Source organism: Lissotriton helveticus, chromosome 4_1 (genome assembly GCF_964261635.1).
Source record: "Lissotriton helveticus chromosome 4_1, aLisHel1.1, whole genome shotgun sequence".
Taxonomy (NCBI): Eukaryota; Metazoa; Chordata; class Amphibia; order Caudata; family Salamandridae; genus Lissotriton; species Lissotriton helveticus.
Genome location: NC_136063.1, coordinates 1,787,086,096 through 1,787,100,705, shown reverse-complemented (window position 1 = coordinate 1,787,100,705; position 14,610 = coordinate 1,787,086,096). Strand labels below are relative to the sequence as shown.

General features: G+C 45.6%; 1 protein-coding gene across 2 annotated transcripts in view; it reads right to left on the bottom strand.

The window, feature by feature from the left end:
- Positions 1-14,610, bottom strand: part of DIAPH2 (diaphanous related formin 2) — a 4,230,744-nt gene that overhangs the window by 3,021,011 nt on the left and 1,195,123 nt on the right. For both annotated transcript variants that reach the window (XM_078688424.1, XM_078688425.1), the window contains one exon: positions 5,328-5,436. In XM_078688424.1, coding sequence (XP_078544550.1) covers positions 5,328-5,436 — 109 coding nt within the window. The remainder of the gene's footprint in view (positions 1-5,327; positions 5,437-14,610) is intronic.

The following is a 14,610-nucleotide window of genomic DNA, read 5'->3' as shown; positions in this document are numbered from 1 at the left end:
CGCGACAAATGTTACTTTTTCAGACATTTTTCTTCAAGATTTTTTTCAAGTCCACAGGTAAGCACTTATCGGACCCAATCCACCACACTCCATCGTGGTCGGTCTTAACTTTCGACTTTGTCCTGGTCTCGCAGGGCTAGATGCCCAAAGTTGGCACTTTCATCCTTTAGGAGCTAGTTTTCACTTAAAACTTTAAAAGTTAATAGCTCTTGTTCGACTGATGGTAGTTTTGTCATTTTGGTGTCAAATAATTTATTAAAATTTACTATACTTATCTAAATTGCGTTGGGATTTTTCTTGCAATATGCTCCTGCTTTCATTACTGTTTGTGTGCTGCATAAATACTATACACATTGCCTCTAAGTTAAGTCTGACTGCTTTTTGTGCCAAGCTACCCAGGCTTGAGCATATGTTTATTTAGTAACTTTTTGTCATTCATCCTGCAAGGGTTTGTGGCTGTTGCTTGACCAGGGCTCACACCCCAGTCAACCAACAACACATTTTCCCACAGCCACACAAAAATAACTCAAAAGAAGATAAAAGCAAAACATGCCAATAACAAAGATCAACTGCATCATAACACAACATAACTACACTAGCAGAATGCATAAAATAACACCATAAAGCAAAGAAAACGACAATGCAACACAACTCCTTCCAATAATAATGCAGCCACATATCAATACAGCACAAAAGCAAAACCCCAATGCAGCTTCAACACATGTCCAAAACAACAAAAAAGGACTCATCATAATAACATTATGCAACCTAACAAACCAAGAACAAATAATTGAAAATGTATTGTTGTGTTGTTGTATTGTGTTAGTGCTTTATCACATATTGCTACATTGTGTTGTTGTGCAGTCGTGTTTTATTTCTGCAGTGTTAATGTGGTACTGGGATATTTTATTTTGTTGTTGCTGCACCTGAACCACCATTACCCACATTCAGAATCCATAAAGATTCTCACCACATATTACTACCATTGGCATTACAAACCTACTTTTTGTGACTCAGCTCCTCAACTTTCAGAAACATTTTAGGATGGGCCAACTGGTTGGGAGGCAAGGCAGCTTACCAGAAAATGTTTTTATATTTTTGGAGTGGACAGAATGCCAGTACATTGACACCAGTCAACAAACCAGATGCCAAATTACATATTGGGGGACCTATTCTAATCTGCTTTGCACCACACCTTAATAAGGTGAGCACAGAGCAGATGGGGTACTTCACACAATTACAGGAAACGTGATGTGCCCAGTACATATCCAAACCCTTATAGTTCTGAGCTGAGGAGCGCACAGCAGGAAAAAATGCATTTGTGGTTTTATACTGTGACTCTCTCCCTCACTTGAAGTACCTATTGCCTCATTTTCAAGAAGCTGCAAGGGATACTTACATTGACTGTACATGCCAGTGGGGGCTGCCTCGGAGATACTGGAATCCCTGCTCCCCCTTTCTAGAGGTGCATTGACTATGAAATATTTCATATATGTTTCAAAATCAGTGTGCCTTTTTCCCCTTGCACCTCTGCCCATTATCTGGCATGGGCAAAGGCATACTGCAAATCAAATAAAGGTGCACATACTTATGACCAGTGCAATTCATATTAGAGAAGGTCTCCAAGGCCGGACTGGACGTACCAAGCATCAGGCGTTTCCCTGGGAGGCTGAAAGGGTGGGGGCTGGTTTTGTTACTGGGGGCCGTTTTTGTAGCAGTGCAGCAGTTTTGAAAGCACCCACTACAAACTTCCTTGTATATCCAGGAATATCCAGGTAACAATAAAAGTGTCATGAGATCTCATGATTAATGTACGTGCAGGAGAGAGATCAGAGTTTTGTCTAGTGGCAGTTTTGACTCAGGTAGTGCAGAGGGTTAATATACCTCCGGCAAAGGATGTGTATTGTGCAGATAACAGAACAGTATTTTATGTGTATAGCTTAGTAGGTTATTACTTTTGTCAGAAACTCTTTTTTACTATGCAGTTCATAAGTTACAATCATAATTTAGCAGTGAGCTAGAAAGTGTCATCAAACAAATGCATGCAAAGCGCATGGTTCAGGCTGGAGGTTATCGTTTTGTCCGATGTTATGGTTTATCCTAATGTTGATAACAAGGGTTTGTTTGGGTGGAAATTAATTCTGATCAGTAAAGCTAACTGTAACCATTGTATTAAGTTCTGAATGGCTTTGCGCTTCTCCAGATCAAGTACTCTTAACAAATGCTTACCAGTATGCATGACTTGAACCCTACACTTTGTAGTCTCCTCTGTCTTGTGTAACTTTTTCTATACACTGATTTACACACGTTTGATTCATTGTCTCTGTATTTGTGTGTGATGTAAAGTGCTCCAACACCCTACACTGGTATGAGAGGCGCTATAAAACAAATGAAAGATATGTGAGAGAGCGACTATGGAGAGATGAGGGGCACTGTTGGAGGGTGATAGTGAGGGAATCATTAAAGAGCCCCCAACGATTGCTGAATCCTGGTGCACTCTAAGGTAATGATTTACTGTGCTTTAAAAGCGAATACAATTCAATATTTAATGAAAAATGTGTTGTAGAATGAGCCATATTTGCTCATATTTTCTTGGTGGGCGAACCCCTCCAAACCAGCCTTGTAGTGGTCAGGATTGTTGCACTCACTATGCACGGTACGGGGCTTGACCCACAAAATGTGCAGGGCTAATTTGGGTTCCCAGTCCGGCCTTGAAGGTGTTACATAAATTACTAAGGCCACTCTAGTTATAACAAAGTGCCTCAAGAGCAAATAAATAAGTGCAAATTCCTGTTGTGCCTCGGAGAAGGGGATATGTGTAATAAGGCCCCACGAATCACAGTGAAAACATTCATTTAAATTATTTTACGTAGAAAACAAATGCAAACTACATGGTTGTAGAACGAGATATTCAACGTCTATTGATCTGTGCCTGCCTCAAGCTATACCATGCATTAACATTAAGCACTATGTTGTAATTGCTAAGTGAGCTGTGATACGTCTTTAAGCATATCCAGTCCTGGGTGATGATGCATTTAAGTGTAGAATTCTGACATTTATTTCCACTACACATACCCAGAAAATGACATTTATCACAGCAAGGCGTTTGGTGCAATATTCGAAATATAAGCTGGCATGCAATTCAACACACAATAACTACTTTTACTACGTTTCAAGCCAAAACGACAGGTTCCAAGCTTGGAGGCATCAGCTGTTTGAACACAATACTAATAAATTAATATATTGCAGTATTAAAATAAGTGAATTGTTGGGGGTATTGCAAGTAAACACATGCCAAAAGTTTACAATAGTGCAGCCTGTCTTCACATTGTTCAGCATACATGCTGGAAAATCTATAACCTTGCTCGATGACCTTCAACCTCCAAGAACATAATCATGTATGCAACACCTTCACCACTGAACCAGGTTTTCATATTGGCTTGTAAAGATTACAAAACTACCTCTGTCAAATGGCCTTAACCTGAAAGGCGAAAAGCCATGCACTCAATCATTATTTCATTCTCAGAAGATATTTCAGGGCTTGACTTTATCCCTCTGTGATGATTTAAGTCGGCAAAAAAATGTATGTGCAAACAGTCCCCTATAACATTATTTCATAACTTTATCGACTAGTTTTGGAGCATTGTGACGTGCACTTTAAACTCATTAACTCACACTGCGGAATCCGTATGCCAGTGAAAGTAAATACGAACTATCACGTTACAGTCTTTATAGACAAAATATTTTGTTGATCTTTATTAGATGTTCACCGAATACAGCTTGCAATAAAATGCGCTAGGCACAGATATGCAAATCACTGCGCCCTTCAATGGGAGGATAATGATATTTGCATTTTGACAAGCCAGCGATAGCAATGGTAAATTGACTGCAAGATCTAATGAACCAGTTTCCTTCATTTTCTAGTTTTGGGGATTTGTTTTCTTGCACGAGGACGCACCTGAAATGTATGTATTTCCTTATGTATTTAACAGTTTTACATAGTGCGGACAAAAACAACAGGGGGAAAGAGCCTTACATAGGAACAGCTGTACAGAAGGTAGATTTGTATCATACTAAATAATATAATGAGGTAAAACGTGTAATGTAAAAATGTAACACAATAAATTAGATAATATAAAATCCTAAAACATTTACACTAGATGAGAAAAATATAGAGGGATCAAACATGTCCATATACAATACCCGTTGCAAGGGCTACAAAGTATAGCGAGTAGTGCGTGACATAAAAGGGACAAAATCATGTACTAATGCTGTGTTCGGTTAATGCTTCGTAGGGCAGAAAGGTCTTTCCTACAATTGCTGCTGAAATAGCAGATTTTTAGCTATTTCTTGTAAAGCGTTATAGGACTGAATTGCCATAATATCCGGTAGGAAGGAGTTTCACGCCTTAGGTACCCTCCCAACAAGGACTGTTTTAAATTTGCATATGCATATATGCATTACCATAGGCAAACATGTGACCTCTACCCTGGGATGAGCCCACACACAGCTTCAAAGGACCACTCCAGCTGACTTTCATCATGTAAAGAACTGGAAGAAAAAATCATAGTGATACTTTAGTATCAATCAATGGAGACAGACTTGAACAATCGACGGCCCACAATGATCTGCGTCGGGCTGTCTCTGTTGCATCCCCTTGCTGTTTTTTTAGAGAGATATGCCTTTGGAGACACACCTGCATTGTTTCCGTTGCCTATCTGACACAAATAGAACCAGGTATGGGATTACTGGTCTCTAGTGTGGCTCTGTTGGCTAGCAGTGAGTTAGACAGTAAAGACTCGCATCTGGAGGTTACTTCAAGATACATCATTCTACCCATTTCAAAGCAATAATAATGGAGCGCGGGCAGTGGTGCATCTACCATATATGCAGCAGTTTCAGAGCACCGAGTCTAGAGCCCTGAGGGACCCATTGAATCCTGCCAATGCAGTATTTATAACTCCAAAAGCACCCAAAGGGGCCATTTTTCTTGCTTGCACCAGGGCCCATGGCAGCCTTGTTATGCTACTGACCGTGGTACTAGTTTTCTCCTAGATTTTGGCTCAGAAAGCCCCACAATCCACATGTTAATTTCCAGAAACTCTTTATTTGATGATGATCTTAGAGTCGGTTTTAATGGGTGTGATAATGGCCGACTTTGAAAAAGGCTTAAGGCGCTTCACAGTCCTAGAGCTCAACTGGTCAACTCAAACAATTGGTTTTACTGATAACGAGATGGACGATGGAGGCACCATGAGCACCAAACGTCAAAAATAAGAAACTACTTGACATTATTTGTGTAAGAGAGCAGACACTCATGTACATACCTGCAACTGCAAAGCCTCATGACTTTCCAGCCCTTCGACAATGGGTGAAAAGCGCTCTCTGTTGTTTCTCTCCGCCGCTGTAGTTATGGCGCCTAGTAGCTTATCCAATCTAAAATGAAGAAAACATCCTCAGAGAACTGTCTCCGAAATAAAATGTGGCATTTCAGTCAAGAGAAGCAGCAAATACAACACTCCATCATTTTAGCAAAGACTCTTGTTGTTTCTTGGCCCAAAAAAGCGGCAAATAATTATTGATTGAATTTATATTTCATACAGTGGCCACTTTATCTCTTCCAGGGCTGAGTGCGAAGAACAGCTGAGTTGAGAAAAAAGAAGCACAGTGAACCAAAGCACACATTCAGTGAAGTAAGAAAGGCACTGGCATAAGAGATGAGTATCACGTGTGGTCATTGTCTAAATTTTAAGACATAAATATTGGACAACTTTCAGCTTTTCTATTGTGCAGGAATTTCCAAGGCAAGTGCCGGGCTGGCCTTTGTGCCCCTCTGGTATTTTTCTGGGAGCTGCTTTCAAAATAAGGAAGGACTGCCATGAACCAATCATGCTGGTTGCAGCCACCTGCTGTGTGTGGCGGGTTAGACCATTTTTGTCACTGCTGATTTGGTTTCACTTCTGGCACTGGATGTTGTGGGATAAGCTAGACGAGGTACAGGGATTTAGCTGTGGGAGTAATTTGCATTTGGAAGGCCCCCAAATCTAGTTTTCTAGAAACCGGAAAAGCCAGGATGTTTTTTTAACAGTAACATTCCATGCTTCCTCTCCAGGGTAGAGTAGACGCAGTCAAAAAGCATTTTAAAGATCAGGGGCCACATTATACAAAGGTGCCCGGGGAAACGAGTGTTTGAGCCCACTTTGTATGCCTCCAGGGCACTTTGGTATTACAGAAGGGGCCACCAACACTTGTGCAGCCCCTTCTGTAATACAGATAGCGCTGGTGCACACATAGCACTAGCATCAGAAGGCATTTCTTCAAATGAGGAAATCTCTTTGCCTCTGTGCCTGAGCCGTATTATAAAAGTGGGCGCAGAGGCAAAGAAGTGGTAAGGAGGCACAATGACATTGCACCAACAAAAAGGTGTTGCACTGTTAGCGTGCCACTGATGGCATCCCTCTGAAGGGTGTGTAGGGGGTCCTATGGACCCCCTAGACAACCCCTAGCAGGCGAGTGCAGTCACTCACAGCACCCACCTGCAAGGGCATCTCTCTCTCCCCTCTTTAAAGTGCAGGCGGGTTGCCACCTCCGCAGTGAAACACGGCAGAGCAGCTCCAAAGCCGCTCCATATTTCACTTGAATGGACCCCCCCCCACCAGGGCAACATGTCTTTGTGCCTGCCCTGGGGGCAGAGTATTCAATATAATAAGGCTTACTCTCCTTGTTTGCGTCTAGCATAGCTTTTAATAGGTGTGCCCGGTGCATACAAGGTAAATGCACCACATTATGTAATACTGCCCCAGGACTGCAAGTTTTACCTGAATAACTTTGCGATTCATGTCAATCCATAATTTATGGGGCAATTGTTTTTACAACGATTTTATTTTATTGTGATATAGTCATTATTTTGTAGCAGGCATTTCATTTTATTTTGCGTGGTTAATAATCTATGTCTGAAACAGATCTGACATGAAAGTAGTGTTTTCAATTTCTGTTTATTTATCGCGATTGGATGTTGATGACTGACAGCAAAGACTGTGCAATGATTTTCATTAACCATTCAAATGAGCCTTATTTGACAATTTTTTTCTCAATGTTAAGATGAAATTCATCAGCTTATACTACACATACATGATCTGTTGTTTTTTACATAGCACAATGTAAAGATCGGAACCTTATTTTGTGTGGATGGCTGTGGAACAAACTACAGAGTGCTTATGGTCTAAAGGATGTAAATTTGTAACGAAGTCAAATCAAAGTCAAATACCATCAAAATGAGCATGGCTACCATTCTTCATTGCCACTATTAAAATATTGGAGCAGAGAACATACACTGGCAAAGCCAGTAAGACTGCCCTTGACAAGCTGATGTTTTAATTTTGTCAAATTTATGCAATAGATGTTACAAGAGTAAAAATAATGTCATCAATAATGTCATTTGAAATGTTATCAGTGATGCCATTTCACATGATGTAATATGTCTAGTCATAAGCAGTGCCTGGCGTGGGAGCAAGTTATAGTTAGCTTAGTGAATTCTACCTGATATACATTTTTTTGGTTTTTTAAAAGTAATTTTTTTGTGATTTTTCAACAAATAACTAAAACAGGACTAACGTTTTAACATCATTATAACCACGTTTTTTTCAGTAAGAGTTTATTAAATGTAAGCTAAGTTCTTATTACCATACCCAACTATAACGTCATATTAACCTATTTTTTTAGTGAAATTCTTATTTTTTTTCACTAAAAGTAAGTTCTTATTACCATACCAAACTGTAACGTCACTTTAATCTTCGTTTTTTTCTCTGAATATCTAGGTGCATTTGATTGTATTCAGCCAACTACCCCAATAAGCACAGTTTTCAGCCCTGAGCAACAAAGGTTTGGACATAAGGACTGGCCAACCCCCTGCTGCACACAGCATTCAGTCATGTGGAGCATGGGGTTAGCTGCAGGGACTGACTTCCGGTTTAGCCTTGAGCCCAACTCCCTGCTGCAAAGAACCAAGGGCCCACTCTGCATGGTCCTTGACTGAGAGCAGCAGGGAGACAGGTGCTGGGCTAGTCATACAGCCATGCTCTGTGTCCAATCCCACATGGGCAGCCAAAGCCCACTATGTAAGGCATTTAACTGTGGTCAGAGGGTGGTTGTCCGCAGGCTGCACTCAAACCCCCATGGACCCCGATTGTCCCATAGACCACCAACCCAAATTGATTTTTATTACTTTACTTTTTTGTGGTACCAGCACTCAAACTTCACCCCCACAACACCCAACACCCAAGGGCAGGCAAGCCCCGCTGTGCACATGCCCTGTGCCCAAACCTGTGCTAGCAGCCACACCCCACTGCACACAGACACAGCTGTGCATTGACCACAGGGCCTGACCATATGTGCACAACCCCTTGCTGCATGTGGCTAACCCCCTTTCTGGTTTATAGAAAACAATGGTTCAGGGTTGGCCTCAATAGGTCCAGAACGAGAAATTCCCCCACAGGGGAAAACTATTTTAAACTAGACAATTAATCAACAAGGGAGCAAGGATGTAGGGAAACATAGATAGTGTATAAATTGGGGATTTAATTTGTACTTTTTACACTGGTCTGAATTGGAACTTTAGATTATTATTGGGTGCTCACATAAAGTGAAAAAGTGTGTAAAGTGACAGAGTGAAGGTGAACTAAAAAGATAACATCACATTGACAACAAAAATGGAACTCCACATGAACATGTACAATGAAGGGGGTTCCTGTTGTGAGGGTCGACCTTGGCCAGGGTAAACACGGGTTAGTCGTTACACCGGACTTAAATTATTTCCGCCAGTGCTGAGATTGAGTCAGGAGATATAAGTATGACATCTTCCCAGTCCGCGCGCTGCAATGAATGCGTGTTTGTCTGTGTCCGCCGAATTAAATCCCTAATTTATACACTATCTATGTTTCCCTACATCCTAGCTCCTTTGTTGATTAATTGTCTAGTTTTAAATTATTTTCCTCCTTTGGGGGTTGTTAGATCTGGGGTCTCTAGTTGGCAGAGGTAGGTACCACTGTCCAAATAGGGACCCTTGCTTCTAGTCAGGGCAAGGAGATAACCCTCTGAGATAACCCCTGCTCACCCTCTAGGTAGCTTGGCACGAGCAGTCTAGGCTAACCAGAGGCAATGCGTAAAGTATGTGTACCAACACTCACAGTAACACAGTGAAAACACCACAAACTGACTCCACAACAGTTTAGAAAAATAAAGGTATTTTTAATCTAAACTACACAAGACCAAAACGACAAAAATCCAACATACACAGTTCAAGAATATGGTTTCAAAAAGAGTTCTTAAGGTTGCGTTAAAATTCTTAGGTTGCGATAGAATTCTCTACGTTGCGATAGAATTCTCTACTGATGCGTGAAAAGTTCACAGTTGCGTCACGTTTACTCACAGTACCTCTTAGTTGCAACAAAGTTCCAAAAGCAGAAGCTGGTGCGGTGGAAAACAAGCGATGCGTTGCTCCTGAGACCCTGGGGAGGCGATGCGACAGCCCCGCTGCAGCAGCGGGCGTGTTGCGACGAATCCGGTCTGTATGGGGAGGAAGGCCACTTGTATGGATTCCGATGCATAGGTTCCGTAGGAAGTCTGTTCTCGCAAAGGCACGATGCGACGATCTCGTAGGGGCTGCGACGATCTCCGGGGCGACGATGCGCGGTCCAGCGGGGATCCTCTCTCTCGCAGCTCCTCGATGCGTTGATTCTGCGACGATGCTCGCAGCGACGTGATGCGGTCCGCAAGCAAGCGGTGCGGCGATCTCACCCAGCGATGACAGGCTCTGCGACGATACTCGCAGCGATGTTCGATTCTCCCGCACCGGTCTGGTGCGTCCCGCAAACGAAGGATGCGACGTCTCTGGCAGCGGCGTCAGGCGCTGCGACGATCTCGACCTCCGTAGCGGCGGGAAACTTCTCGCACTGTCGGGGATGCGCTCCGCAAGCGAGCGATGCGACACTTTTCAGTTTCAAAAGTCACTCAAGCTTAGTTTCAAGCTTCCCAGCACAGGTACAACTTCCAGAGGCCCCACAACTGGATCAAGCACTCTAGGAAGGACAGAACTCTCTCAGCAGAGTTCAGGGAAGCTGGGGGTGAAGTCCTTTTGTTCCTGGGACTTCAAAACAGGGAGCCAGCTCTTCTCAGGCCCTTGGAGATTCCTTCAAGACAGGGGACACAGCTCAGCAGCAAAGTCCTTCCCCTCTCCTTGGCAGCAAAGCAACAGGTCAGTCCAGCAGAGCAACAGCAGGACAATCTTCCTTCTTCAGTTTCAGCTTTCTCCTTGGCAGAGGTTCCTTCTTGATTTCCAGGATGATCTAATTTTCTGTTGTCAGGGGTCCTGTACTTATACCCCTAAAGTCGTTGTTCTCTTGGTGCATGTGGGCCCTGAGCCCGGTCTGAACCAGTTCTGGGTGGATCCTTGAGCACTTTGTTTTGCTGGCTGCATCTTTCCTTTCAGAGTGAGGGGCAGGGTCCTCAGCCGCCCAGCAGGGGGGTGAAGCCAGCATTGTGGAAGGCAGGCACAGCCCTATTCAGCCCAGGTGCTAACTCCTCCCACCACTCCAGTTGCAATTGCAGTCATTCAGCCTAGTGCTGACTCATCCAGCCTCCTGGGGAATTCCCCAGCCCCTGTCACTCTCAAACCAGACAGTCAATACACAAACAGGCCCAGGCACACAGAAGGGTCAGACAAGAGAACAGCAACTTTCTAAAAGTGCTGTTCTCAAACACAGGATTTAAAAACAACCTTTCCTAAAAGATGTGTTATTAAATTCTGAGTTCAGGGATACTAGATACTTATGTCCTATCTTGTTCCTATGGGAAGAAATGCTGTTAACCACTGTAGCCAGCATCCCCCATGTTAACCTATGGAGCAAGATAGCCTTACAGTAGTGAAAAACGAAAATGGCTGCCATTCACTACCAGAGCATGTCACCTGCACTAGTACATGCTCTACCTTTTACATACACTGCACCCTGCCCAGGGGGGTACCTTGGGCCTTCCATAGGGGTGACTGATGTGCACAAAAAGGGAAGGGTTAGGCCTGGTCAGTGGGGACACTGACCAGGTGGACATGGCAGTTCTAAACTGCCCATAGGCACTGCAGTGGCAGGCCTGAGACACCATTTTAGAGCTACTCCTGTGGGTGGCACAATCAGTGCTGCAGGCCCACCAGAAGCATTTGTCATCACCAGCCCTGGCACACCCAGTGCACTTTACTAGGGACTTCATAGTGATACAAATATGCCAAACATGTATATTCAATCAGAATAATAATTTACACACGGAGCACTTACACTCTGGCACTGATCAGCAGTGGCAGAGTGTCCAAAGCATCTAAACCAGCAAAAACGAAATCCAGCACAGCATCAAAAATACAGGTGGTAGAGGCAAAAAGATAGGGGAAACCACGCCAAAGATGCCAGGTCTAACACGTGTCCCCTCCAGCTGAAAGTGGGGAGAACTGCCCACCCTCTTGGGAGTTCTCTTCACTAAGGCGGAAAAACCTGGACAGACCATCAGCATTGGCGTGTTCTCTGCCAGGGCGGTGTTCCACCGTGAAGTCCATTCCCTGTAGGGAGATGGACCACCTCAACAGTTTTGGGTTCTCACCCCTCATTTGCATTAACCATCTGAGGGGCCTGTGGTCGGTCTGAACACGGAAGTGAGTCCCAAACAGGTAGGGCCTCAACTTTTTCAGAGACCAGACCACAGCAAATGCCTCTCTCTCAATCGCACTCCACCTCTGTTCCCTGGGGAGTAGTCTCCTGCTAATGAAGGCTACCGGCTGGTCTCCTCCCTCCTCAGTGATTTGTGAGAGTACTGCTCCCACACCATGCTCTGAAGCGTCTGAACTATGAACTCACTGGAAAAGTCAGGTGCCTTGAGCACCGGCGCTGTGCACATAGCAGTTTTCAGGGTTTCAAAAGCAGTTTGGCAGGCGTCAGTCCAGTCAACTCTTTTGGGCAACTTCTTGGAAGTGAGTTCTGTCAAGGGGGCGACAATGGTGCCATATCCCTTGACAAACCGTCGGTAATACCCGGTGAGTCCTAAAAAGGCCCTCACCTCTGTCTGGGTCTTGGGGGGCTCCCAAGCCAGAATGGTATCAATCTTTGCCTGTAGGGGCGCCACCTGGCCGCTCCCCACTTGGTGTCCCAAATACACCACAGATCCCTGCCCGAACTGGCACTTGCTGGCCTTGATAGTGAGGCCTGCCCTTTGCAGAGCCTTCAACACTTCGCAGAGGTGTTGCAAATGTTCCTCCCACGTGGAGCTGAACACAGCAATGTCATCCAGGTATGCGGCGCTGAATTCCTCCAGCCCGGTCAGTACCTGGTTAACCAGTCTCTGGAATGTGGCAGGGGCATTTTTCAACCCAAAGGGCATGACTCGGAACTGGAAGTGCCCCTCTGGCGTTGAAAATGCTGACCTCTCTTTGGCCCCATCTCGTAAGGCAATCTGCCAATACCCAGAAGTCAAATCGAATGTACTGAGGTACTGGGCAGCTCCAAACCGGTCCACGAGCTCATCAGCTCTGGGGATGGGGTGTGCGTCAGTCTTCGTGACCGCATTGAGTCCACGGTAGTCCACGCAAAACCGGAGTTCTGGAGGGCCACTGGGCGTAGCAGCTTTCTTGGGCACCAAGACCACTGGGCTAGCCCAGGGGCTGCTGGAGGTCTCAATCGCCCCTAGCGCCAACATCTTGGAAACCTCTTCCTTGATGCTGGCCCTGACCTTGTCAGCCACCCTGTAAAATTTTTGTTTCACAGGCGGACTGTCTCCAGTGTCCACATCATGGACGCACCAGTTGGTGACTCCTGGGGTCAGGGAGAACAGAGAGGAGAACTGACCCAACACTTGGCGACAGTCACTCTGCTGTTCTGGGGTCAGGGTGGGCGAGAGGACCACACCATCCACTGACCCATCTTGCTCCTTAACTGCCAGGAGGTCAGGGAGAGGATCACTATCCTCTTCCATTCCTGCATCTGTAGCCATGAGCATGGTTACTTCAGACCTCTCAAAGTGTGGTTTGAGGCGGTTCACATGCAAGACTCTCAGGGGCTGCCTAGGAGTCCTCAGGTTAACCAGGTAGGTTACCTCACTCTTCCTTTCCACCACCTCATATGGCCCAGTCCACTTGTCTTGGAGCGCACAAGGCTCCACTGGCGCCATCACCCACACTTTCTGCCCAGGTGGAAATTCGACCAAAGTGGTATTCTGGTCATACCATCTTTTCATTTCTTCCTGGCTTGCTTCCAGGTTCGCCTGAGTGAGCTTCCTGAAGCGTTGTGTCTGGTTGCGGATGGCCAGCACATAGCTGAACACATCCTGGGGGGTTTTCCCACGGGACTTTTCCCAACCCTCCTTCACCAGTGAGAGAGGTCCTCTAACAGGGTGGCCATACAGGAGTTCAAAGGGACTGAACCCTAAGGACTTCTGAGGCACCTCCCTGTAGGCAAACAACAGGCATGGTAACAAGACGTCCCACTTGCGTCTCATGGGCTCCGCTAGGCCCATAATCATACCTTTCAGGGTCCGGTTGAACCTTTCAACCAACCCATTTCCTTGAGGGTGGTAAGGAGTGGTGAACTTATAAGTTACCCCACACTCCTCCCACAGAGACTTCATGTACTTAGAGATGAAGTTGGTACCCCGGTCGGAGACCACCTCTCTGGGGAACCCCACACGGGAAAAGATCCCCATCAATGCACGGCCCACCACGGGTGCTGTGATTGTCCTGAGAGGGACTGCTTCCGGGTACCGGGTGGCATGGTCCACCAAGACCAGGATGAACCAGTTGCCTAAGGCTGTCTTGGAGTCCAGGGGCCCTACAATGTCTATGCCCACCCGCTCGAAAGGGGTGCTCACTACTGGGAAGGGTTGAAGGGGTGCCTTCAACTTTGTTCCAGTCTTGCCACTGGCTTGACAGGTTTGGCAAGATCTGCAAAAGGAACCAACGTGCTTTCTCATCTGGGGCCAGTGGAAGTGCGTGACAAGCCTGTTTAGGGTCTTGTCTTGCCCCAGATATCCTGCAAGAGGCACGTCATGAGCCAGACCCATTAGGAAGTTTCTGAAGCGCTCGGGCACCTCTTGGTCTCCTAGAGAGACAAGGGTCATAACTGCTAGCTCCCCCCAATCACTAGAAACCAAATCCCCTCCCAAAGCTACACTAGCTAACGCTGGGGCGGGGGCACCAGTGGGTGCTTGCTTCTTCTTGGGACATTTTGGAGCAATGTGGCCCACCTCATTGCAGTGATAGCAGGTAGGTGGACCCCTATTGTCTTTATTGTCCCGCCTGCCCTTAGAGGGCCATGGCTGTTTAGGTTTGGGGGGTTGGGATTCCTTTCCCTGGGAACTATTTTGGGGTCCTTCTGAAAACTCCTTTTGGTTACCCTTGTCCCCCCCACTCTTCTGCTGGGGACCCTGCCCACCTTTGGCTGTGGTACCCACAATTCCTCTGTGGACCCTGGTACTGGTCCAGCGATCCGCCTCCTTAGCAAGCTCAATGGGGTCTGTCAGCTTGCTGTCTAAAAGATGCTGGCGCAGCTCTGGAACACAAAGACTACTCAAGTGCTCCCAACT